This window comes from Heterocephalus glaber, unplaced genomic scaffold, assembly GCF_053883595.1.
Source record: "Heterocephalus glaber isolate CG9 unplaced genomic scaffold, H.glaber_assembly_v1.0 deba00001504, whole genome shotgun sequence".
Lineage (NCBI taxonomy): Eukaryota > Metazoa > Chordata > Mammalia > Rodentia > Bathyergidae > Heterocephalus > Heterocephalus glaber.
The window spans coordinates 14,692,680-14,719,824 of NW_028258324.1; the positions used below are offsets into that span (position 1 = coordinate 14,692,680).

At 46.6% G+C, this 27,145-nt stretch overlaps 1 protein-coding gene across 7 annotated transcripts in view; it reads left to right on the top strand.

The window, feature by feature from the left end:
* Mras (muscle RAS oncogene homolog) overlaps nucleotides 1-21,628 on the top strand; it is a 59,257-nt gene extending 37,629 nt beyond the window's left edge. For 5 of the 7 annotated variants that reach the window (XM_004834314.4, XM_004834313.4, XM_087186220.1 and 2 more), the window contains 4 exons: nucleotides 11,589-11,742; nucleotides 13,009-13,108; nucleotides 17,306-17,385; nucleotides 18,389-21,628. In XM_004834314.4, the coding sequence (XP_004834371.1) occupies nucleotides 11,589-11,742; nucleotides 13,009-13,108; nucleotides 17,306-17,385; nucleotides 18,389-18,488 (434 nt within the window). In that variant the 3' untranslated portion in view covers nucleotides 18,489-21,628. Of the gene's footprint in view, nucleotides 1-11,588; nucleotides 11,743-13,008; nucleotides 13,113-17,305; nucleotides 17,386-18,388 lie in introns of all 7 variants that reach the window. The other 2 variants (XM_087186219.1, XM_087186218.1) reach the window with 1 other exon arrangement.
* Nucleotides 21,629-27,145: the final 5,517 nt, after the last annotated feature.

Consider the following 27,145-nt stretch of genomic DNA (forward strand, 5'->3'; position numbering starts at 1 on the left):
GAAGTGGAACATTTATCGAGTGCTTTTTTTCCTAAGCCAAAGACTTTACCCAGTGGGCATCTATGCTTAGGGCCAACCATTAGACCACCTTCAGAGTAGGCTCTTCCCAGGGGCCCCGACTAAGAATGGTCCCTCTACCTACCCTCTGTCTTTGGGAGGTAGTGATGTGGGAAGAAATTCCTATTCCCTGGAGGAAGTAGCATGATGTCTGGCCTGCCAAGATGAACCCAGCCCTGCAGGCTTGTGTCTTCCTGCTTTCTCCTGGCTGCCACAGCCTTTGTTGCTAATGCTTCCAGTAGCCTGGAACCTGCTGATCTCCAAGGTGCCAGCTTAGGAAGGGCCTGCTTATAGAATGCCCTTCTTTACAAGGAATCCAGATTTGCTCCCAAATCCTCTTGCTGTTCCTCCTTCAGGCCTCAGGGCAGTGAGAGCAATTACTACTTTTCCTTGAAGGGCGCACTGCATGCTAAGGTCTTTGATAGCTTCCTTTCATCCTTGTAACCATCCTGCTAGATTGAGATCAGTGAGGTGATTGTGGACTCCCAAGACCACAGCCTGCTTGGAACCAATATACACCAGTCCAGCTGAACTGATACAATAGTGACATACTCTGTACCTTTGGTAAATTGCTGTTGCTGAAGACCTGTGCTCTGAGGGCCCTTTCCCAGGGAAGCCCAGACCTCCTGCCCTGATACCTGTGATCAGTGGAGCCCATAGGTGAGGGGACTGAGACTCTCTGAGAGGTGAGTTGATATGATCTAGGTCGCACAGCTGGTGAGAGCTCCATTTCCTCTCACCCCAGAGCCATCTGTGCACATGGGAGCTGAAGGAGCCACGGTTTGGTCTCAGTGAGGTGTGGGTGGCCCCAAAGTCTGGGCTCTCCCAAGCTTGCCCACGTCCATTGCCAGTAGACAGGCCCTGTTTGCCTGCAGAGAGTATGGGACTGTGGTCTAATTTTGAAACTTCATGTGGGACCACTCCTAGAGGTCAAGTGACCAGTTTCAGCTAAGCATGCTGGCCTCACAGGTTGGTTTGAGGTCTCACCTGCCTGCCCTCGGGTTGGGTGATGTTCTCAGATCTGGACCCTGGACCCTGGTAGCCTGTCCAGCTAGTGACCAGGGTCTCCTCCTCCTTTAGGCAGAGGCAGCTTCAGGACAAAGACCTTGCACCCTAGGGAGGGGGGGTGTCTGTGTCCCTGTGGGATATGCCCTCGCAGTTGTCACAAAGAAAATGGAAAACTATAGTGTCAGCTTCTTGAGGAGACGGACTTTGTCTTTTGCCCACCATTGCATCTCTGAAGCCAGCCTAGACCTGATACCTTTTAGGTGTTTAATTGTTACCTATTGAGTGAGTGAGGGAAAAAGACACCTTGCAAGGGATTTAGCACCTGGTAGCACATATATTTTTGCTACAACCGCTCAAATTTACAATTTATATTAATATTGACAAGGGTGGCTTTGTGTTTTTAAGAATAGGGCCTATCACCTGAGCTGTGGAGGGTCCACTGACCCATGCCCCTCTGTCCGGGAAGTCCAGGAGTGAGGCTTAACCCCCTGGTCTAGACATACCACCTCTCTCTACAGTGCTGTGCGGATTAGATCCCAAATCTTCTGAACCTGGGAGGGTTTGTTAATTCATTCAGTAAATACTTCTAAGTGCCTGATGTGTACCTAGCTCTCTTTTTGGGCTCTGGGGACACAGAAGTTGGTAAAGCAAAGCTCCTTTTCTCATGAAGCTTGGGGGGGCATAAAAAAACATATATGGTGTTGGCATATGACAAGGTAAGGGAAACAGAGTGAGGTCTTTCTGACAAGGTGACACTGGAGCAGAGATTGCAGGATATACCTCTTTGTGTATTTAGGGGAAGAGAATTTCAGGCAGTGAGAATATCAAGTGCAAAGGCCCTGAGGCAGGTGTGCCTGGCCTGTTTGGGGAATAGTTAGTACAGTACATGAAGGGGAGGCTAGCTAGAGGTAAGGAGGTGTGCTGGATACGGCAGAGTTCATAAGGTTTTGGAGGGAAATAAGTCATGGAGGGTTTTGAGCAGAGGAGGGACATGATCTGACTGATGTTTTAAAGGCTTGCTGTGGGACTCTGGTGTGTAGAGCAGTTGGTAGGGGAATCAGCAGAATCGGAGACACTAGTGAAGAGCTTTGACCAGGGCACTGGTGGAGAAAGTGGTGAGAAGAGGTGGATTCTGAGTGCATTTTGAAGTAGGAAATTGTTGGATTTGTTCTGGAGCATGTAAGATGGGGTGGGGTGGGGAGAGAGTCTGGTCTGTACAACTGGGAGAACAGATATACATTTCTCATGACTAGGAAGACTGGTGAGAAGTGAGCTTGGGAGAAATCAGAGGTCTGATTTTGGAAAGGTAAATCTGAGCAGTTTTTCCCACACACTAGTAGAAGTCAAGGCAGCAGCTGGATAACTGAGCCTGGAGCAGGGGACATGTGTGGGCTGGAGATGCAAATCTGGGAGGTGACAGGGAGAGCCACGGATGAGAGATCACCAAGGAAGGGAATATGGTTAGAGAAGGAGACACTAGCACCTAGAGCAATGATGGCGAACCCTTTAGAGCTTTCAGTGATAACACACAGTCCACTGTGGCACTCGTGCCCTAGGAACACAACCACTGATCTAGAGGCATGGAACAGGAGGGTATAGGGGACCAGTCACTATGGTAGGAGGAGAACAGAGAGAGGGTGGGACCCATGGCGAAGGGAAGGAGGCACTCCACGAAGGAGGGAACCATCAGCCACACCATATGCTGGGAGGGGACGGAGGATGCCTGTTGGGTTAGTGAGACAGAGGTCATTGGTGAGTTGAATGAAAGTCTGATTAGAGTGGATTAGAGAGAGTAGAGGAGAGGGTGGACGGGAAAGGAATAATACTGCTGTGAAGAGGAGTAGAGAAATAGGATGTGACATCATGGGGGAGGCTTTCTTGTTTTTAATTATTTCATTTTATTTAAGATGAAAGAAAGGATAGCATCTTTAAATACTGATGAAAATAAACCAATGGAGAGAGAAAAGGTTGCTGCCGAAGAGAGAGGGGACAGCAATAGCAGCAGTGTCCTTGCAAGAGACAGGAGCCAGTGTCCAGCCAGAGGGGCGGGGACAGGTCATCCACCATGATGAGAGGGCAGGGGAATGAGTATTTCAAGAAAGGGAGGTAGGTTAATACTTTTTCTCACATAATTTTTTCATTGAGATATATAATGACATGTAAAATTCAATGTTCGCAGAGTTGTACTACCATAAATTGCTGATGGGTCCACAGGTCAGTAATCACTGGAATCACCACTGTGTAATTCCTGAACTTTTTCATCACCACCCTAATAATTCCCCATGCCCGTGGGCAGTCCCTGAACCTGCTAATCTAACTCGCTGCCTTTACGGGTTTGCCTATTCTAGATGTTTCATATAAGTGGAGTCATGCAGCACACAGTTTGTGACTAGATTCTTTCATTTAGCATAATGTTTTTAAGGGTTGTCGTATTGTGGTGTTACATCTTTCTTTTTATATGTGAGTAATACCCTAGTGTACAGATGCACCATGTTTTGCTTATTCTTTCATCAGTTGATGAGCATTAGAGTTGTTGCCTCTTAGGGCCAGGGATTTAGCTCAGTGGCACCTCACCTGCCTGGCAAGTGCAAGATCCTGAGTTTGATCCCTGGTACGGGGGTGGGCGGGGAGAGAATTCTTTCTGCTTTTTGGCTCTGATGAACCATATTGCTATGAACATATATGTATCAGTTTTTGTGTGGACTTACATTTCGGGTCTCTAGAAAATATCCAAGCCGTAGAATTGCAGGATGGTGTATTTAACATTTTGAGGAATTACCAAGCTGTTTTCTAAAGCGGCTGCTGTAGAGAAAAACAGGGAGGCAGAGCCTTGGCCCCTAAGCCCATGAACACCTCCCAGCCACTGTAGGAGGCCATTTTATATTCCTACCAACAATTCTCACCAGTGCCTCCAAAGTGGGCTTATGTAGGGAGGAAACCTGTGGAGATTCACTCCTGCTAGGCCTCTGCTTCAGGTCAGCTGAGAGCAGAGACCTGGAGGAGGAGACCCTGGACAGTGGTCTGGCCGTCACCCGGAGAGAAGAGGGTGACTGGAGAAGTCTGTATTTAGAGCCATTGAGTGCTCTAAAGGCCCTGCCAGTATGGCCAGGAGTTTTCTCCTTCCGGGCACATGTGGCCGCTGCGCAGCAGGTGTGGAGGACTGGAGTGTGGCATAACCAGCTGGGGTGGGTGTAGCAAGCACAGCCTCCAGACCTCCAGCTTCCATCTCTGCAAGTCTCAGGTATTCTGTCCTCACTCTTTCTCATCAGGCCTTGGCAACACAGCTGCCAGGTCTCTGCTCAAAGACAGCATGGTGCAAGAAGCAGAACAAAGCCTAGACTCAGACAGGCCTGAATTTAATCCTGCCTCCGCTGCTCATTAGCAGCCTGCGCCTGAACAGCTCCTGGCCTTGCCCTGCCTCACTTTCTTTACCTATAAGGGGCTGGTCTCCCAGAGTGGCTGGGAGGTGTTCATGGGGTTGGAGGCCAAGGCTCTGCGGGCTCCTCACCCCTCAGGCACCTTGTCTGTTCCCGAGCTCTGGTTATAACCTGAGACCATGTTGCTGTGTCTCCCATTGCTTTTTCCTCCTCCTGGCTGAGAACACTGGGGAACCAGGGGTGTTCCTGCCTTCTCAAGGACCCATCATCCCAGAATGTGCACCCACACGTGCGGTTTGCACACTGACTCTGGGGTTGTGGACCCATGAAATATATCCCTAGGCATCCTCATTCCATTTCCCATAGCTGTAGCAGCCTGGCCTTAAGAACAGGCATTGCCAGAGCCGGTGGCCTCCACTCTGCCCCTAATGTCCTTAAGTCATCGTGCTGAGGAGGCTGGGGCTGCCTCCAGAGGGACTCTTCTTCCCCGCTTGCCAGGGAGCCAGCTGGTGCTGCTGTCGGGCTTTTAGCTCCCTCTCCTGTAGAGTCCCAAGTGGCCTGGCTTTCCATCCCTGCCAGCACTTTAGAGAAGAAAAAACAGTGCTTTTTCTGGAAACAGCGTGTGGTGGAGACATTCAGGTCTACTGCCTGGAACCCACTCCTACTTGCCATATACCTTTCCCAGAAAGGGAGTCCAGATTAAAGCAGGAAAGAGTCCTCCTCACTATCTATGCTCAACTGGGTGACATTATTTTACTAGGAAAGGTATAGACTCCCCCATCTAAGCCTCTTATAAAATGAACATGATCATTCTTCCTGCTCACAGTGGGTCTAGGGATTAGAGGTAGGTAGAAAATTCTAGGCATGCTCCTTGATTGCATATTACCTCTAGAAATTATCATCTCAATTACCTTATGCTCTGGAACCCTTGTTTTACCCTGAAAAGTCCACTGTGAATGTTAAAAAGTCAGATTTTAGTGATTTCCCGTAAAGCTGGAGTGGGCTACTTTAACACGGCTATTTCCTGTAGCATGCACGTGATTTGTCTAGTCATTCGGCATACATTTTGGGAGCCTTCATTAGGTTCCAAAGCTTTTGGGAGGCCCAGGAAAATGAATGCCAGGTACTCACTCTCTGGCACTCTCTGCATGGCACAGAGCTGAGCCAGGTGGAGAGGCACAAATGTGAGGGAAGAGATGGCACAGGCTATTGCCAAGAAGTGTTCATGGATAGAGGTCAGAAGCTGAGACCCCTTCTGAGGGTGAAGGGTGGTAGAGTGCACCTGATCTGGAAGGCCCTGGGACAGCTGAAGTGAGAATAGGCTGCCTGTCTTTCTGATGTGGGTCCAGGCTGGTGTCCTCTTCATTCTGGAGGCCCACGTGCCTGGGACCTCCTCCCATGCTAGCATGTGGGGCTTGGCTTCTGAAATGCACCAGATCCAAGTGCAGTCTCGGTTTAATCTTCTGCAATAGTGCTATTATCTCTAGAACCTCTCTCTCTTCCCTACACACACACACACACACACACGCACGCACGCACGCATGCATGCATGCACGTGTGCTAGCAGAATGCCTCTTCTCTCCGAAGTGACTAATGCTGTCTCTGGAGCCCTCCTACCTTCATAACATCAGGCATGGTGAATGGAGGTGGAATCATAATTTCTTAATAGCTGCCTGCTGTCCTTGGCCTTGGAGGCAGTGTTGCTGACAGAGGGTCTGCGTTTCCAGGTGTGTGTGAGAAAAGGAAGGCTGCACATTGCCGATCACCCCCACCTGGCGGAGGATGGCAAGAACAGCTTCCTACCATTCATGGGGCAGATTTGTCTCTTCAGTTTCATCTAGTTATTGATACATTCAGGTCTTATATATTTTTGTGAGCTAATTTTGATCATTTATATTTTCTTAAATCTATTTCATCCAGAATTGAAAATATATTCTATCAAAATTTGTAGTTTTCTTTCACAATTAAATATATCTTTATCAACATTCAAGATGAGAAATGCTAAAGGTTTTCTTTTTAGTTGATCTTTTTAAAGAATCAGCTTTTGGGGCTGGAACTGTAACTTGGGTAGAGTACTTGCCTAGCACAACCAAAGCCCTGGGTGTCATCCCCAGCTTGAGACAAGAATCAGCTTTTGGTTTTTAGATATCAACTACTTTTTCCTTTCTCCCAGTTTTGAAATTTCTACTTTTATTGATGACTTTTCTTAGTTTTATTTTTCCTTTTCTAGCTTCTTGATTTAAATGCTTAGTTAACTTTCAGTTTCACTTTCTGAGATGCATTTAAAGCTATAATTTTCCTCTGAATACCATTTTGGCCTCAAAACTTGAGGTCTTATTACTGTCCATTGTCCTTCAATTCTAAGTTGTTTGTAATTTCTACTTTGCTTTTCTCTTTAACTGGAGAGTAATAGAACAGTATATCTTTTTAATTTTTAAGTGAATAAATTCTTTCATATTTTTGTTTCTATTAGTCATAGGTCATTACTTTGGGGAGGCCATTTGTCCTGTCTTTTTTCTTTTTTCTTTTTTGGTACCGGGGATCGAACTTGGGACCTCGCACTTGTGAGGCAGGTGCTGGAACAAGTGGGCTAAATCCTGGGCCCCATTTGTCCTGTGTTTAACAGAGGCCTGCTCAATTTTCCCACAATCATTATGAGATTTGTCAATTTCTATTGTTTTTAAAAATCATATATATGTGTGTGTGTGTGTGTGTGTGTGTGTATGTCTATATGTAAATAAAAGTAACATTCTTGGTTACATGAGTTCAGCACTTCTTTTTTTCTTTTATTATACATGTTTACAGTACATAATGATTACATTCACTGTAGGGAATTGGTACATGTATATAATATATTTCAGTTCTTTTTTTCCCCCTTCCTTTCATCCTCCCTTTTATTTTTCCAGCATCAGATTCATTTATTTATAAGACCATATAAAGTTAATTAACATATATACAGATTAAAAACCAGACTAATAGGCCAAAGAACATATAAAACATGTAAGGCAGTTATACTGAGTAAAAGTATGCTTGACTTCAGTGCTTCTTGATGCTTGTATCTTTTCCCATTATAAATATGCTGTCTTTGTTGTGTTTAATTATTTAGCCTTGAATTCTACTTTGTGGATGCATTTGATTTGGTTAGCCCAAGGCTGGCATATTCTTTTTTATCCTTCTCATCTTTTCTGTCATTTTGCTTTACATGTGTCTTTTGTAAGTAGTTGACAAATGGACTTTATGTTTAGTTTCTGCTTGTAATAGGTCAGTTTAACCCATTTGCATTTATTGTGATTAGTGATAGATTTATTTCTGCCATCTTATTTCATGTTTTGGTTTTTAATACTTGCTTGTTTTGTTAGGTTTCTTTTTGCCTTTTGTTGAATTGGTCCCATTTACTTTGTTTTCTTCTTGCTCTCCTGTATTGATTAGGAAGTTTAGGGTTTTGCTTCTGTTTATCTAGTGGTTATGCTATATACATAAGTGTGTGTATACTTATAGCTGTCAGTATCAGGATGTAATCAAGATCTTTAGCCTCTTCCCAAATGAAGTATAAACTTTAGTACAGGCAGAGTATCCCTTCTCCAATATCAAAACAGGGGTATCATATTAGAACCAGGAATGTTCCAGATTTTAATTTTTCAGACGTTAGAATATTTGCATAGACTTTACTAGTTGAACATCTATAATCCAAAACTCCAAAATTCAAAATATTCTAATATCCAAAACCTTTGGAGGGTCATGTTTGTATACAAAAAGTTTGGATTTCAGAGAATTTCAGATTTTGAATTTTCACATTGCTCAACCTTATAGTCACTTACTTTTTCCTGGCCCCTTCCCTCAGATCTGGATCCTCATAGATGTTAGTTCTAAATTATCACCTATTCTCTTTAAATTGTGCGATATTTATTTAAACTTAACTCATGTTTTGCTGTTTTCTTTGCTTAAACTTCATAAAACCACTTCTTTCATGGATTTATTTTTAACTTTGCTGAAGTAATCCTTCAAAAATTCTTTTAGAAAACATGGATCATTTAATTCCTAAGATCATCAATGTCAAAAATGACCTTTTTCCTTTCCAGAGGGTTCACTTTTACTTTCAACTTCTTATTGAGTTTCTTTTTTTAAATTCTTGTATGATCATGTTTTTAAAATATCTTAGATCTCTAGTTTTGTTTTGGTTAACATACACCTTCAGCATCTTTAAATATATTACTTATGATATTACCTTAATGTCTTCTGCTGTATTGAATGCAGACCTCCCCATCTAGACTTCGGCCAGATTCATACCACTTTCATCTGTTTTATTGATTGCAGTTCTGAGTGGGATTTATTTGCGGGGGGAGGCTCCATTGGAGGAATCCAGTTGAAATCTTCCTGTTTCTCTGTCACCCCACTGTGAGTCCTCCCCCACCTTGCTATGGGTCCTGTCTTCTTATAGCCACATGAAAGTATCCTAGAATGGCCAGGGATTTAGCTCATTGGTTCTGCTGCCTTGCAAGTGCCAGGTCCTGAGTTCGATCCCTGGTATCAAAAAAAAAAAAAAAAGTGAAAATGCCGGGGATTTAGCTCAGTGGTTCTGCTGCCTGCCTTTCAAGGACAAGGTCCCGAGTTCAATCGCCGGTACCAAAAAAACAAAAAGAATCCTAGAATGTCAGAGCTGTAAGGGCCCAAGGGTCTTCATGCTTCTCATTTCCTACATGAGACCGAGGCCCAAGTAATGAGAGAGAACAGCCACGAGCTGCTCTCATGTCTGGGCACATTTCGGGTCCCCATTACTTGCCCCTGTGAAGTACTGAAGAATGGGAAAGGGTGGGCACCAATGTGGCTGTGGGGACCAGTCACTTTCTCAAGTACTGTCTAAAGTACCTGCCTGAGGAGATGTGGAGTCCTGGGGTACATGGATAGGTTGTCCCATGGCTTTCTTTGCCATCCACCTATGGACACTCCACATCTCTACCTCTCACCCTCTTTTCTTCTCAGAATCTGACTGAAGTCTTAAAATGCCTGTTGAAGTCTGACAGAGGTCTGCTGAGTTCTGCAGGCTGTGTCAAAATCTGAGCCTTCCGAACCCCAAGTCGGTTCCTCCAGCCAGAATCCAGCAGCATCTTTAGGGCTACTCCATTTTAGAACATAGCTGGAGTCTGGTCACTTCTCACAGACTCCCCTGCCCCCTGGTTCAGCAACCCTCCATTCTGTCTCCCCTGGATTACTACATGTACTTCCTGACTAGATCCCCTGCTTCCACCCATAGCCTGTTTTCTTTCCAGCAACCAGAATGGACTTTCCAAAATGCCTCTGGTTATGCCATTGTTTGCCCAAGCTTCAGTTGCCCTATCTTGCTAATGATGAAGTAAACCTCAACCAGGCCAGCAGCCCCTCTTGGCCTGTCCTGTCTCTCCCTATCTTCCTCCTCAGCCCATCAGTCCTGCCTTGGCTCACCTGCACCTCTGAGCCATTGCTGTTGTTATCCGTCTGACTGCAGAGCTCTTCCCTGTGTCACATGGCTCTCCCCTTCTCCATGTGTAGTCACTGCTCACAGTCACCTCCTGAGAGATGCCCTCCTTCCCTGACAAAGTGATGCCAACTTCTGCCGGTGACCTCCTACTGGCAATGTTCTTCATGCTAGGTACTTACTGTGCCTACAGTTGAATCGGCCATTTGTTTATCTGTCTCTCTGTTAGATTATAAATCCTGCAATAGCAAGGATTCTGCCTGATTCCCCTTATCTCCACAGTGCCTAGAACCTGGCTGGCACATGGTGGCACTCAGATATTAAATGAATGAACAGAATCACTTAGAGTTCACATTTATTTACTCATTCAAGTATACTTTGGGTACTTTTTGTGACATGCCCCAAATAGATGAGTCACACATACCAGGTTCCTGCCTCGGGAAGATAACAGCCTAGTGGCAGAGGGTGCAGGGAGCAGTTAAATGGGCAGCAAGAAGAGTGTCTGAGGGGGTTGGTGTAGAGTAAGGAGAGCCCTGGGGATCAGCCAGCAGAATTAGCCGGGGCAGGAAAAGCAGGTAGGCAGAGGAATGGTCAAAGGAAGGAGCCCCAGGCTGAGGGTGGGAGAGAAGGCCCTGAGCGAGGATGGCAGCTTTCTCCCAGCAGGCACTGCTCTAGGGCTTCTAGTTCTGTTCTGGGGGCATTGTTCATATTAACTCAAACAACCCTGGCTGTCCTCATTTTAGGAAATGCAGGCACAGAGAAGGGAGCCTGCCTAGGGTCACACCCCAGAAAGGATGAACTGGACTCGGCACAGTGGTCTGGCTTCAGACTCTGTTCACCAGCTCTGCTGCCTCCAGGGAGAAGGAGAAGAGAGCAGTGTGAAACAGGAAGGTGGGAGGCCAGGTGGTACGAAAGGGCATGGAAGATGCTGGAGGGTCAGATTTCTTCTTGGTGGGGCTGGAACTGCAGTCCTGCACTACTGAAGAGTGACGCTGGCTGTGACTGCTATCTTCTGATCTTTCTCTGAGGCAGGCAGGGTGAGCACTTTATCCCAGCAGGAGGAAGAGAGCATCAGGGGCTTGGGGGTGGTGGCTTGGAGGGAAGGGCCTTTGCCTCCCTCCTCTAGCTGCCCCTGCTTCCTGCCCCAGATCCTCTTTCCTGCCTAGGAGGTGAGAGACCCTGGCTGCCGAAGGCCAGTGCTTCCCTCAGGCCTACCTAGTGCATGTCCACACAGGGGCCGGGGGACCCTCCTGGCCAGCTGGCCTCTTCAGGGCTCCCGAAGCCTCCTTCACAAACACAGACTCCCTCAGGGGCTGCAAAGTATCAGCATTCTTTCCATTTAACAGAAGAGGAGATGGAGCTCAGAGTCAGGTAACTTCCCAAAGAATCTCCAGTTGTAAGGGCATCAGCAGGGATGTAAGCTCATCCCTGGGGACTTTGTGAAAGCTGATCCTGATCCCCTGAGGCTTGCCTGTGGGTGGCAGTTGAGGCCCAGTGAGCATTAGGTTGAAGTGAGCCCCCACTAAGCTGCACAATGAAGAGCCTCTGAAGGAGCTGAGCCCCACAGGGGGACCCTACATTGCATCCCCAGAGAGCTGGTGCAGCCACAGCTGAGACAGCAGCAGGCTGGGGTCTGAAGGCTGGGGGCTCCAGCTAGTGTGTGGCAGCCTCTGAGTGGCCTTGTCCTTCCCCAGTGCTGGACACAGCTGGGCAGGAGGAGTTCAGCGCCATGCGGGAGCAGTACATGCGCACAGGGGATGGCTTCCTCATCGTCTACTCTGTCACCGACAAGGCCAGCTTTGAGCACGTGGACCGCTTCCACCAGCTCATCCTGCGCGTCAAGGACAGGTGAGGGTGGCAGCAGGGCAGGCCTCCCTGCGCCTGGCTCATAAGGGTTGCTGTTCTACCTCTGCCCCTGGGCCCCCAGGTGGAAGCTGGGCACAGAGCCCAGAACTGAATTCTCCAGCCCTGTTTGTTCCTGTCCCTTCCATGCCTCCCTATTTCTTTCTTTGTTGTCAGGCTGCTTCCAAGACTTCAAGAGATCATCTCTCTCCCAGCGCCATAAACTGTCCCCTCAATCAAGGAATCATGGGTGACATCTTTGTTTTTCAACTCCATTTAACCAAATTATATTATGTGCAAAGAAAAAGTGAATTTTCTCTCCAGAATATGTAATTGATCAAGTGGCATTTGTGAGATTTCTAAGCCTCTAATTAAAGGCTTGTTTTTCCTTAGAATTGTATAGGAAAGTTAAATAATTTTAAACCCAACTGTTACTGTCACTTAGCTGTCAAATAGGCAATGCAAAGAAAATAAAAGGGCAAACTAATAGGAAAACAGTAAGCTTTGAACAAGTCCCAGCAAAGACCAAAAAAACCAGTTAATATCTGTTCCAAAGGAAAAAAGGGTTAATAACCTTTCCAGGTAAAGGGACACACACACACACACACACACACACACACACACACACACATTGCAATAGAGTAATGTGAGCTAAACCCTGGAATAGATGAAAAGATACAAATATATGAGAGAGCATAGATTGACCCTGTTGTGAGAAAATATTTAATTTTGTTGCTAATCAAAGAAATGTAAGGAAAGTATTACAGTATCTTCGCCTATCAAACTATAACATTTTAATGAAAATATCCAGTGCTGCCACAGATATTGTAAAATGACTTCTCATTCAACTTGGGTGGCAGTTTGTCCACATAAGTCTGAATTTTTAGGTAGATATGCCTTGACTCCACGTTTCCTTTCCTGGGAGCCATCCTCATTTTGCAGCTGCCATTGATTGATCAGGTGCTTGTGCTGTACTCTGTTCCTGCTCTTCATAGAGTTGTTGCAGAGTGCCTTGTAGTCAACACAGCAAAGCATAGAGTGATGGGGACCGGGCCAGCCTCACCACTAGCCCTGTGGCAGCCATGAGGCTTCAGACCAAGGCAGCCAGCAGCAGCCAGCAGCACCCAGGCTCCCTGTCCAAGCTCTTACCTCTTGGCTGTGTCACATGGCTCTCCCCTCTCCCTGTGTTACGCTATGCCTGAGATTTGGCTGTACTGCCCTAACCAGGCAAGGGGCTGGATGGCTTCACAGAGTTGTTGTTTTTCCCCCCAGGGAGTCATTTCCGATGATCCTTGTGGCCAACAAAGTTGATTTGATGCACCTGAGGAAAATCACGAGGGAGCAAGGAAAAGAAATGGCGACCAAACACAATGTAGGTGTGTGTGTGTGTATTGTGGGGACAGGGGGTGTGTAAAGGTGGATACTCCATCACTCCTGGTGTGATGGTTTTTGAAAAAGGCTGGATTTTTAGCAGCTGGATTCCACAGAGGCGAACCTTGTTGGGTAAAATGTGATGGCGAGATATTTTCAAAACAAGTCAGTAAACCAGAGACAAACACCTTCTGCAGTTATTAGAAGCTCTCTGAAGGCTTCGGTGTTCAGCCCCCACCCAGCCAGGCACAACAGATCCTGGGCTCTGCAGAGGACTTGGCTTCTGTCCACAGCCGAGCCAGTGCCTGAGTTTGCTCAGTCAGCAGATCAGCTCTGCTCACCGAGCCCTGCTCTGTGCCAGGCACAGTGCCAGAGGGGCACTTACACCATGTTATTTGCCCCTCACAACTACACCAGTGGGAGGTATCATTATCCCCATTTGACAAGTGATCAAATGGGCTTGCCCCAAGCTACATTGTGAACATGGGCAGACAGCTGTTTTTCTAGTTCATTGTGATTCCCCTCTCTCCTCCGGATGGTGCTGGATGGGTGTTTGAGTTGCCCTATCACATTGGCACAGTTCATGCCCCTGGCCTCCTTGGGTTGGTTGCACACAAGCCTCCTCAGCCGACTGGGAAGTTTGCTTCCGGTTTGCCCCTCCCCTCCACCCAGTTGCCCACTTTGTGCTCACAGGAAGGGACATGCTGCTTGTTGATTCTGCCTGTCTCTGCCTTCTGTGTTGGTTCACTCATTCATTCTGTTGGCCCTAGGAAACAATAATCCCTGCCTGGTGGTGTTTACATCCAGTGACAGTAAACAAAGCAAATTAGAGTTCATCCAAAGGTGACATGAGCTATGGAAAGAAGCAAATCAGGGAAGGGGATCAAGAATGTGGAGTGCAGGGGGATGCTTTCCAAATAAGGTGGGCAGGGGAAGCTTTTCCTGGAAGGGTCCATTTCAGCCAGGATTTAAAGCAATGTGCCATGCAGATATCTTGGGAAAGAACGTTGTAACAGAGGGAATAATCCACACAAAGGCCCTGAGGTGGGAGTTTGTAGAGCAGCAAGGAGGCCAGTGTGGCTGAGCAAATCGAGCAGGAGAGGTGAACAGTAGGAAGTGAAGTGAGACCAGAGAGGTGGCCTAAAGCCCTGTGGGGTTTTACTAGAGTGAGGAGGGAAACCACCGGAGGGTTCAGGGGGAGCAACGTGGTCTGACTACATCTGACTGCTACCTTCTCTCTGCTGGCCAGGTGGGAAACAGTCCATAGGGGGCAAGTCTGAGGGCAGGGAGACAGGTAGGGGTGGCTTCAGTATTCCACATGAGGTTGACTTGCACCAAAGTGGTGCTTGTGAGGGTTGTGGGAAACAGTGGATTCCAGCTGTGTTTCCCAGGATTTGTTCCCAGATTGGATGTGGGACAAGAGAAGAAAAAGCATGGAGGATGATTCCAAAATCTGTGGCATAAGCAACTGTCAGAATCCTGTGAGCACTGAGTCACTGAGTGTGGGAGGACATCAGGGGGAGATGTGTGGGGAGGGATCAAGAGATGTTTGGAGGCTTCACTTTGAGAAGCCTTGTCCATAGGCAAGTGAAGAAGCTGCAACAGAGGTCAGACAGCCCGGCCTGGGGGTTAACACTGGAAATCATCGGGATGGAATTTATGCCATGATGGGGTGGGGGCAGGAAGAGAGGATGGGAGGATGTAGATGTAGAAGGGGTCTTGGAATTGAGGATGAGGACACTTCCAGCTATGGGAGATCAAGAAAGATCAACAGGAAGGACTGAGTGGTCAGTGATGTCAGAGGACCAGAGTGGGTATTTAGGAGCCAAGGGAAGAGAATACCTACTGGAGCAGGGAGTGGCCAGCAAGGCAAGGCCAGCCCAGGAGCTGACCTCAGAGTTTAGGATTAGAAATGGACTTGGTGGGGAATATGCAGAATACCTGATGTCCTGAACAGAGATGGGCCTGAGGTGCTATTTGCAGTTTAGTCTTGGGCTCTGTTATCATGGCCAGTCCCTCAGGTCTGAGGAGGGTTTGCTAAGTGCTTCCCTTGGGTGTGTGGAAGGTTTTCCCTCCCATTGGCTCTGGGTGGGTTGAGGAACTGCTCAGGCAGCAGTATCCCCATTTTGCAGATAAAAAGGAAGGAAACACAGGGAGTGAAGGATTTCTAGGTACCTCATGGCTGGCAAGTGCTACTCCCACCCCCTAGTGCCAGGATCTCTAGTCTCTGGACCTGATGCTGTTTCCCCCACAGCACATGCTGCCACCTCGTGTGTTGCTTGACCAAGTGACTCAGCATGCTGCTATCAATGACATTCTAGCTATATCTATGAGGCAAGTTCCTCTTTGGCTATCCAAGACAGGTTCCTCCCACCTAATGCAGAAGATAGAGTTTCCTGGTCCTTTGGTGGAGTTTAATGGTACTATTGTTTATTTATGGTCTTCTGTAGGTTAAGCCTTGTTGCTAATGAAATCCTGAAGTTCTAAGATAATGCACATCAGTTTTTCCTCAGTGGTGGAAGCAGAAACCCTAGAATGAAGGTGGAGGGTGTCTGAGTACCTGGGAGGATAATACAACTTGTCCTGCTGAGCCATGGGGTGGAAACACAGGCAGCAGTACCCTGAGACTCCTGGAAACCAGGGCTTACTGAGCTGGCAGGAGTACAGGATGCAGACAGGCTCTGAGCAGGTTCCAGCTATGCTGTAGGTGCTTTCACACTTCCCCTTGGTATGCATAGGGCAGCACATTGTCCTGATTCACACAGACACCTACCACACCTGGACATGGTGCCTGGCCTGGAAGAGGCCCCAAAGCTGAGTTTCACACCCCCAACTGTCCATGAGAGGCCAGCTGGGGCATGGAACATGAACCTGTTCAATCCTTGATTCTCTGCTAGACATGGTAGGCCCTGCCCGGTGTGTTGCTGAGCTCCAGCTCCTCCCTGCAGAATGGAGGTGCACACTTGCCTCGGAGGTTAACAAGCTGTAGTCAGATGGGGAGGATGAAACCAGTGCAGAGGTGTAGCCCAAAGTGTAGGGCACTTTCCTTTCAGGGTTATTGGAGCCTCAAATACTTGTCCAGTGAAGATGTCAAAGGCCTGAGCTGTGCCCGTTGTGTGTCTATCAGCTGCATAAGCCCTGTGCTTGAAGCCACAACAGTGTGGACATCTGACCTCCCATGGGAATCATTGACAGGAAGATACTAAGTGCATGCATTCTAGGGAATGCTTTACAGTACTGTATACTCCTCTAAAATAATGATTTATTCTGTTACCCTCCTCCCATACTTTCAGTGGGTGGTGATTTTTATTTTCTCCACTAACCTTTTCTTGTTCAGATGTGTTATAGTGAAAGGCACTTACTTTGTAATTGGAAAATAATTTATGTCTGACCTCAATCAGTTTATTTCCATCCCACCCAACGGGGGCTGTCACTTGTTTCCCTGAAGCCCCTGCATGTGGGAGATGAGCACTTCTGACCTCTGTGGAGTCCCTGGCAGGAGAAGTTGAGCACTCAGGAGTGTATCCTGCCCTCTGAGAGCCTTTGTTCTCCGTCTGGCAGTCAGACGCTCAGGGTGGACATGGCCTGTGGGGTCTCCTCAGCCACAGTGCCCACGTGCTGTTGCCTTCCCGCCAGCCATGTGATGATTCCTCAGCATTATCCTTGTGTAAAGTTGGCTGGGCTCCCGGCTTGTGTGCAGACCAAGCAAGAGCAGGCACTGCAGGCATGTTGGGGGTGGGGCTGGCACGGACCCGGCAGGGTCACCCCAGTTCAGAGTGCTGCTCACAGCCCAGCCTCTCAGCCTTTCCCTCTGAGGTTCACTCCAGAAGGGCTAGCAAGAGGGGCAGAGAAATGGACCTTGGAAGGAAAAAAGAATAGAATCAAAATATATCTTGGTATGAGAAATGAAACAATCTTTAGTCTGTGAGTATATAAAAAGATAATTTTAGTCTATTTTGGGGGAGCTGTTAAATATCTGTGTGACTAAAGAACAAGAGAGAATTTGAAAAGCCATTAGTAAAACTTTCCAACCTTAAAGAGCAGAAAGATGCCACCAAAGGAGATTTGAGGTTGCTGGAGGGGTGGGGCTGAGGGGGATGAGGACAGAGGGACTGTGAAGCCATGTGGGTTCCTCAGCACCTCTGAGTGCTTTGTGGATCTCAGTGCCATTTTGACCAAGTTGAGCTTTGCTTTCCAGATTCCTTACATAGAAACCAGTGCCAAGGACCCGCCTCTCAATGTGGACAAAGCCTTCCATGACCTCGTTAGAGTAATTAGGTGAGCACTGCGGCCCTCCCCAGCACAGGCCTCTGCAGAGGAGATCAGCTGGGCTGCGGCTGGAGGGCTGGAGGGCTGGAGGGCTGGAGGGCTGGAGGGATGCAGCTCCCATCCTGAGCCAGGAGCTTGGGCCATTTCAGGCCTCTTTATACTTCCTTCCATTCCTTTCCTCTGCACTTTCCACTTACTCTGGCTTCCCCTAACCATGTATGGGTTTGTGGGTGAGGTTGCTGGGTACCCAAGTGGTGACACCCCAACTGCTAAATGGAAATGATTTCTGCCCAGGGCAGTCCCACATGGAGCCTGCTCACCCTAGAGTTCTCCCAACGCAAAACTTTCAGTGCTTCCAATATGTAAAGAATAGGCCACCTCCTCCTCCCTGCCCTGCTCTTGGAGCACCCAAAGGTGTTTCCCTGAAGCACCAACACTGACTCTAGGGCCAAGCTTCAGCAGTCCTGACAAAGAGTCTTGCAGAGTCAGGGTCCAGACCTGACCACCTCATGCTCTGATGACTGAACTGGCCTCCTGGCCAGACGTTCTGCTACCCTTTTTATCCTATTCCCCAAATTTTTGACACATGAGCCTGAGAACCCATGGTTCTCAAATACCATACCTTGAATACATTGCTCTTGTGCTGGTGACAGAGCTGTTGGTTAGCTGTGATTCAGAACCAGGACATGTAAAAAGCTTTTGTGCCCAGTTGGCTTGTCATTTTGTTTGAAATATGAAACACAGAAACAGAGGCCAATGCTCTGATAGAGTTTGTGATTTAGATAAATACAGCCACAGCCTAACTCAGAAATTCCCATCAGTAGGCTGATTTAGGTTTTTCCCTCCTCTTCCTCTCCAGTTTTTTGCCTCTAGAGGTGCTGTCCAGCCAGGCCTTCCTCCAGTGGCTAGGACGGCAGAGTCCCCAAGTCCCTCACCCAGGAGAAGGGGGAGGGGACAGAGGAGGAGCAAAGCCCATTCTGACTTTGTCTTCCTGCTCTTCATTGTTTAAAAGGCAACAGATTCCAGAAAAAAGCCAGAAGAAGAAGAAGAAAACCAAATGGCGAGGAGACCGTGCCACTGGTACCCACAAACTGCAATGTGTGATATTGTGATGGCCGAGGCCCCAGCACAGCGACCATGACCAGCCCTCGAAACTCTCCACTGCCTAACTGCACTGAAAACCATTTCTAACCATGACCGAGAGCTTGGCACAGGAAGGGAGAGAGGGAGGTGGCCAGGGAGCAGAGTCAGGGCTTGCTTGAGGGCCCTGGCTTTTCCATCTCCTAAGAGAGGCAAGGAAGCCACCCGTGAACAGAAGCAGTATCCAGGCTCGAGTGTTGATTCAGCCTGGTTCCCCCTCTTGGTGGGTGTGTTGTGTTTTTTAACTACATGGTGTTGGTTTGATGTGGAAGTGTTTATCCACGTTCAGAGTACCAAACAAGCCATGAACAAGCTTCCTCCCCTTGACCCCAGTCTACAGTATCTGAGCTCAGATGTGTTTTGTAGATTTTTAAATTATTTTAGTGATGATTATTTTATTAAAGGGGTCTGTGCCCACTGCCTGGTGAAGTCCCAGATCTTTGGCAGACCTCTTTGACAACATGTCTGGAATCGTGTTGTCGTCTTTTTAACTGAGTTTTTCAAGCAGTGCCAAACTCAACCCAATATAAAAGTAGAGTGACTGAGAGAACAGAAGTTAGTGGGGAGGCTAACTAGTGTAGCTGGAGGCTTTGGGCTGTAGATCAGACATGGGAGGGAAACAGACCCTACTGGTACCCTAAAAACTGGAGAGAAGAAGAGGGCATTGCTATGGTTGAGGATGCAGATATTAGAAAACAGAACTTTAATTTGCTGAGGTGAGTAGCTGGCATGAATATGTCAGTTCTAAAAGGAGCATTCATTACCCTTAAATGTACAAACTAAGGTAAGAAGATGGGCTTTGTAAAATGTTCATTTATTTCTCAGACAGTCTGTGTTCAGTTCTGTATCTCCCCAGACATGAGAGAGTTCTGGGTTTCTCAGCTCTGCCCCTTCCTACTTCACCACTTCACCTGTGCTGCCTGGTGCTTCTCTGATTAAACACATGACTCATCAGAGGACGCTAACACGGACACTATCCAGAAAGCTCTAGCTCTTGCTGAATCTTAACCGGAAGGATTTGATGCTGTTATCACTGAAATACCACCAGGACTAAAGCCATTTCCCTTTGAGTCAACTGACCACCGCCTCTGTGAGCCCAGTAAATGAGCAAAGCCTTCCAGTATTGCAGACTTGGTTACCTTTGGCACATACTTTTGTTACCCTCTTGGATCTTGGTAAGATCCTGACAATAATAGCAGAGGAGAAAGCAAGGTTGGGCTAATGATAATGATGCTGCTCCCATACACCTGTTTCTTTAAGGGACAGTCCCCACCAACTGCCTAACAATGTGCCTCCCTCTCTGGTGCTGCTGGTGGAAATGAAGACTGGATTTTTCCAGCCAGGGTGGGGACCTTGGGGCAGCAGAAAGAGTGCACCCAAGAGAAAGTCAGTAGACAAGGTGGTGTGGCTACTGACCTTACCTTCCAGATGTTACTTTGTAAACTAGAACATCCCCAGCAAGTGGCCTGGATCCTCTTTGGAGAAAGAAACTTATGGAAGAAAGAAACCCATGGAAAGTGAGCCTCTGAGCAGATCCCCCGACACCTGGATTCTTCTCCAGTTCAGAGAGTATTCTGGGCTCCTAACCCTGATGATCACCAGCATGGAGGGCCCAGCCGAGGAGTGATTCTGCTGCAGAAGTAAACAGTGCAGACTTCTGTTAGTCAAACTTCCTATTTGTCAAAATACCCCTTTTTTTCTGTTCCTAAAAGGAAGGATAAGAGAACATTTCAGACGAGGCACTTCAGATGTTTCCCAGTATCCTATAATAAATAAATTAATGAGTATTTTAAACACTAGAAGGACAAGGCTTTTCCCAACCTTTAGGCTCCCCTGAGCCAGGACCATAGCAGGCACAGTACAATTCGATGGCAGCTGAAGACTGGAAATGGGGGGTGGGGGACAGGCAGGAAGATGTGAGGAGCAGGATGCTATGCTCTGCAAAGAAGGCAGCAGCCACTATCGGAAAACTCCCACCAGGTGCTGCCCACCACCAGCACACCCCTGCCCGCTGTGCACACACCCATCTCCCTCCCACTCCAACACCACTGTGTGGGGGCAGTCTTGTTGGAAGCAGATCAGTTGACCTAGAATGAAGCCCTGAGCCATAATGGTAACCAGAAAAGGGTTGTGCCACTCCTGGTCTCCCTCACTCCCTTCCGGAAAAGCTAGCCCCATCTTCCAGGGGATCTTTCCTAAAAGCCCACAGCTTAACTCCACAGTGCCTGAGGAAGAGACTGTGTAAGGGCTGGGCTTCTGCAGCCTCTGATAGTAAACTTTCCTCTCCTATGATTTCATTTCCCTCATAATTAAAATAGACCCTTGTAACAGAGGAGCCTTCCAGACAGGCTGGAATAGTATACCCAGGGATGTCCATCATCACCTGGCATGGCCAGCCTGAGAAACCTGGTTCGCCATGCTGCTCCATAAGTGGAGAGTCCCCTGAGACTTGTGCCTGCATTGTCATCCACACGTTACCACTGGTTTTACAGAGACTAGTGCTACCTTCACATCCACTGAGCACATGTCCTGAAATCTCGCCCCATGGCTTTGCCATTTTGTGTTCTCAGATGTACTCCCATTGTTCCGGCATTCTCCTTAAAGGGCTCCTTTTCTCCTCAGAGGCAATCCTAGCCATCCTTAGCTCCACAGACTGGGGCTATGCCCACTACCCATGCCTTGTGCCACAAAGGACACCTGGATATTTTCTCTTAGGACTTTGCCACCACCTCATGGTGCCTGCTGTGGAGAGTACATGGCTGGGTATGGCCTGTCTCACTTTGCCAGGAGTCATGATCCACTAACACATGGGAACCCTTTATCCAAAGCCCCCTAAGATGTGTTACAGAAAATGCAGAGCCACAGGTATGTCCTCTCCATTAGCAGCTCATTGGGTTGGAAATTCCATGTGGGGTTTACTTAGAATGAAAGATACTTGAATTATTGAGCGCCTTTGAGCGCCCAGCTTCTGTTACACAGTGTTACCAGGTGGCCATTGTCGTGAAACGAGAGTGATGCCTGAACATCTCGATGATGCTTGAGCCTTTTGTGTAATTTTTTATTAAGTCTGTGTATCATGACTCATTAATAAAGAAATAAAGAGAAACACCTATCTTATGACCTTTTATTCAAATATTCTTAAACTTGCTGAGAATGTTGCAGTTGTCAGTATTTTTCCTAGAATGCCCCTCTCTTCCAGATACCCAGGTGTCTCCTTCCTGCATGGAGCCAGAAGATGAAGGCAGGTTGTGCAGCATTCAGAAGCACAGCCTCTTGATGCTGAGAAGACTTGGATTCTAGCTCTGCCACTGACCTTTGTGTGCCTTTGAACAAAAGACCTGCTCTCATTTTCAGCTGCTCTGTCTGGATGGGACAATAGTACCCATGTCCTAGATGGTTTGAGGGCTAATGGTAAATATAGGAGCACATGGCAAGGTTCCCAGAAGTGGTACTCTTTGGACAGGATCGCATTGCGTTATCTTCCTGCCATTCCTTGTCACAGAAACCATTCCCTGTCCCCATCCACAGCATTAATCTTCCATACATTGTGATTTCATGTCTTTGTTCATTGACCCAGTGGAAACTTGACTAAAGTAGATATTCAGAATAGAAGTCAAGTCCCTCTCTTGGTACTCCTTTGGGTGACTGTGGCTGAAATACAAACTTGGGAGCTGGAGATGCTTCTCACACCCCCTGGCTTGTAGTGGAGAAGGATAGACCACAGATTTGAGAGGATCCATGCGGTGGGCAGCTCAGGCCCAGCTTCCTGTTGGGTCATTCATTCCACAGATATGTGTTGGGCTTGATTGTATGGCAGGCTGGGCTGGGTGCTAGGTGTATGGTAGTGAACAGGGCACAGGGTCGTCTGATAGTCTGTTCCTCCTCTAGTCACAATGTTTCCTGTAGCTGTAGTAACAAATTACAAACTTAGTGCCTTACACAGAAATTTATTCTCATGGTTGTAGAGGCCAGAAGTCCCAATTTAGCATCACTGGGCTACAGTCGAAATGTCAACAGGGCTACATCCCACTATGGGTGCTCCAGTGGGAGAATCTGCTGCCTTTCCCAGCATTGTGGCCACACTGCCCCATCCACAAGGTTGGCATCTTCAACTCCATCTTATCCACCTTCACCTTGCCTTCTCTGTGTGGGCCAAATCACCCTCACTCTTAGCTGATGCCTTCTCTTCATGGAGAAGTAGAATTTCCACAGACTCATTCTACTGCTTCTACCCACCCACCAGCTGCACCACACGCTCTACCTTCTTTTTTTTATTGGTACCAGGGATTGAACTTGGGACCTTGAGCTTGTGAGGCAGGGGCCAGAACCACTGAGCTAAATCCCGGGCCCTCTACTTTCTTGATTGTTACAGACATCATCCATTTCTCCCTCTATGGGATCTTCCTCATTTTAAAAGTAAATCCTTCCTGGGCTGGGGATTTAGCTCAGTGGTTCCACCACCTGCCTCAAAAGTGCAGGGTCCCAAGTTTGATCGCCCGTACCAAAAAAAAAAAAAGTAAAAGTAAATCCTTCCTTTGATTCACTTCCTCTGCCAGATAGCACTTGGTTCTCTGCTGTCTTTTGTGGGAAACTAAAAGAATAATATTGCCCTTTAATTTCTTTTTCTTTAAATTGCTTCAGGTGATTTCATTTGCCACTCCACAAGCGCCTCCATCTTCAAGTCCAACAATGGCTTCCATCTTGTTAAGGTCAGTGGCTCCCGGTCTCTCCATAATAACCCCTGCAGCACTGATATAGTTGATTGCTCACTTGCAAACTTCTTCTACTGACTTCTGAGGTTCTGCCATCTCTTAGCTTTTGTCCTTCATTGATCACTCTTTTCTTTCCTCAGTACTGGGGATTGAGCCCAGGGCCTTCACACTGAGCTACATCTGCAGCCCTTTTTTTTTCAGACAGGATTTCACTAAATTGCTAAATTTTCCAAGCTGGGCACAAATTTGCCATCCTCCTGCCTCAGTCTAGTTGCCCATTTGTTTCCTGTGGCTGTTATAACAAATTATAATTTTACTGGCTTAACACAGAAATTTATTCTCTCACAGTCCTAGAGGCCAGAAGTCCTAACTCAGTATCACTGGGCTATAATCAAAGTGTCACATTGAGACCGCTGATTCCATCACTTTGGGAGATTAAAGATTTCCTTTTCTAAAGCATAGTCAGGTTGCTGCATCCACAAAAGCACGATTTTAAAGTCCACTACTGTCTCTGCACACTTTTGAAGAGGCCATGGATAAAAGTTCCCAGGTGTCACATGTCAGCATTGGCATCGGTTGGAGCTTATCAGTCATGCAGACTCATAATGGCAGTCAGTCCTGATATACTGAATTAGAACCTGCATTTAAACAAGATCCCCACTGATTGATGTGCACAGTAGTCTAAGCAGCATGACCCCCGAACATCAAGCTTGACATGGGGATAAAATCCAGCCCCAAATTCACTGTGCCTTAGGACCCAGTTCAGTTAGGTCCACTGGAAAAAGCCTCATCTGCAAGCAGCTGTAGGATTCTAGCTCCCAAGGTGGTGGCTCATAAGTGTCCTCCACCATCAGCACATGTTGTCCCTTCATCTGGGAAGTTTTTGCACAGAGGCAAATCGCTCCCATTTTGTTTCTCAGACACTTGCATTTTTCTCAAAATGCAGACAACTGTGTTAAATATAAAGAACAAGAGAAATCAAACAGACTGAGCTGGGAAGTGTTTAAAAGTCTCCATATTCTTCAAGTGCTCCAAATGAAGGACAGGCACTCTTTGCAAGCTGAGGATACTTTCATCCCCCAGGAGTCTCACTCTACATAGCTGCTGGGCTTGCCAAATAGCTAATTAGTATAGCTGCTGGCTATAAGTTGCCCAGGTCCTTCCTCTTTCCTTCCTGCATCTGATTAGGGAGGGTCCCTCGAGGTCTGGAAGCAGGCAGCCCGGTAACCTTGTAAGCTACACAAAATTAGGGTATATTTGTATTCTTTTGGGGAGATAGTCATGTTTTGACAGATTTTTCACTGGGTGCTATCCAGTGTGAAAACGAACCAGCCTTTGTAACCTTTTCTTATGCCAGGCCCTTCTGGTAGTTTCACAGCCACAGAGAATGGGAAGAGGAAATGAAAGAAACAAAGAGTCATCTACTACACCACTTCTAGAAGCACTGAAAAAATTGTTCATTTGGTACACATGTCCCTGAACTCCCTCCCACGACATCCTGAGGGAGGGGTGGGGCAGGTGGCACTGCTCCCAGTTCTCCCCACACGACTGTTTGGCCTACACATGACTCACCTACTACCTCCTCCCCCACCATAGCTAACACCACCTGCCTCTGGCCCCCAACACCCTGGCCCAAACTTGGAAAAGGAGGAAATTGAGGATATTGAGACAGTTCTGGGATGACTTGGCAACCCATTAGGACAGGAGCCCAGTTGGGAAACAAAGGCAAAGATGTGAGGACTGCAGAAAAAGCACTTGAAGTCAAATTTGTAACCATCTAGGCCAGTGTTTGCAACTTGGACTGTGTATTTCAATCACTCAGGGAGCTTAGAAAATAATCTCATGGCACAGACCAACCTCCAGAGAAACATGCAGTTGGTGTGGGTTGGATCCAAGCATTAAGACTCTTTACAGCTCTCCAGGTGATTCTCTTGTTCAGCTGAATTGAGACCACCAGCTGGGGTGCATTTTATTCTTGTCCCTTGAATAGTATGGTTTTCCAGTGATCACTGGTTATTCAGAAAATTAGCTGCCCATTGTAGTCAATGTCTGAAGTTACTAAAGGAACACAGTGTCCCAGCCCTTTGTGTGTAAATGAACACTGGACCATAGATGATTCTTTCCATTAAAGCAGGTTCTATCCAGAGCTTGGCTTATATTGTTGATTCATCTAATCACAAACTACAGTGATATCTCATTTGCCCTTCCACTTTTCTATTCCCTAAGGTCCAGGGAAGGGCTTGGTGGTACAAAGTTAATACTTAATGTTTATTAAATGAATAAAGTTATTATAGGTATTAGTCTCCATGCCTTGAAACTGAAGTCAGATTAACTAAAAAACTCCCCTTCTCCACCCCTAGTCCTGTAACTTGTGGCGATCCCAAGGCCATTATAAACTTCAGACATTCTCCAAAGACAGGATCTCCTTCTGTCCTCTGCCTCTGTCTCTGCTATATTTTTTATTTTCAAGTTCAGCCTCTGCCTCACTTTCCACAAAGAAAACCCACTGTCAGTAACCATCATCCCATATCACATCAGACCCTCTGCTGATCCTACTCTTCTCCAACAGCAGCCTCCAAATATGCTAAATACCCATCTCTCAGATTCTCTCAATCCCATCTGCTTTCTTTAGCCACATAATCCAATAATCCTTTCCAAGGGTGAAATGTGGTTCCAGCTGTTAATATGACCAAAGCCTCTGGTTTTCTCAGGACTAAGACATTTTCTGGGATCTGGACTCTCATTGCCAAATCTGGGACATCCGTGACTGTCAGTCACCCTACTGGTAAGAATAAAATGTTCCTCCTGTTCTGCGATAATAGCACCAATAACTAAATTAGCTGCAGGTTCTCAGTCTTTAGCAACCATCCTAATCCCTTGGGAAGTTGGTTTACTTTGTGCGTTGCTAATATAATCCTTTGCCACAGCCTCAAGATCCAACCACTTTGGTTAATTTGGGAGAGGAGGTTGTAGTGTAATTGGCCCAACAACCAAGTTCTCTGGGAATGTACTCTAGTATTGTTGATGTCACAAAAGTAATCTGAGTATTGACTTACAGAGAAATAGTGACAATTATGTGACCCTGTTACTATCAAGAGAATCAGCTGCTATAGTATTGTTTGAGACAAATTGAATATTAATATACCGTAAGAAACAGCTATGTATCATCCTTAATCCTAGAGAAGAAATTACACCAATTATGGTGTAAAAATTAAGACAACCCAGGAATTGACTTACAGTTAAGATGTACTAAATGTAACAGCTGTGTCTCTGCTAATGGTAGAAAAGAATTCAAAAATAATTTTACAGAGTTAACTATCAAAAGATTAACAAAACTTTATGGTTATACTATTAAAGATACAAGGTTTAGGAATGGGAGGATGCAAGAGGAAAACTTTGAAACTAAACTGTATGACAGGAGGAGGAGAAAGAGAAGTGGTACAAAGGGTCTTATTAGATAGTGGAAGGATATTTATAGACTTAGGTAAAGGTAAGAGAAAAAACAGGTGAGAAATAGAAGATTAAAAAGAGAAGGAAAAAGAGAAATTGTACAGAGGTAATAAAAAAATTAAAGGAGAAAATTAAAAGGGAAAAGAGGAAAACAAAAAAGTAAGAAAAAAGACAAGAAGCAAGAAAGAAGGTCAAAGGAAAAACTTTCCAAATGTCAGTAAACTGGTGAAAAAGAAAAGAGGAAAGGAAAGAAGAGAAAAAGAAAAAACAAAACCAACCCCCCTAAGAACAACACACACACACACACACACACACACACACACACACACACATATGAAAACAAAAAACACAAAATAAAAGCAAAAAATATTTTCTGTGATTCTGAATGTGTGGTTCTACATAAACATACAATTTAGGGGCCATGTCCAACTCAAGATATGTGTCCCTGATCATGCTGTTAGATAAAA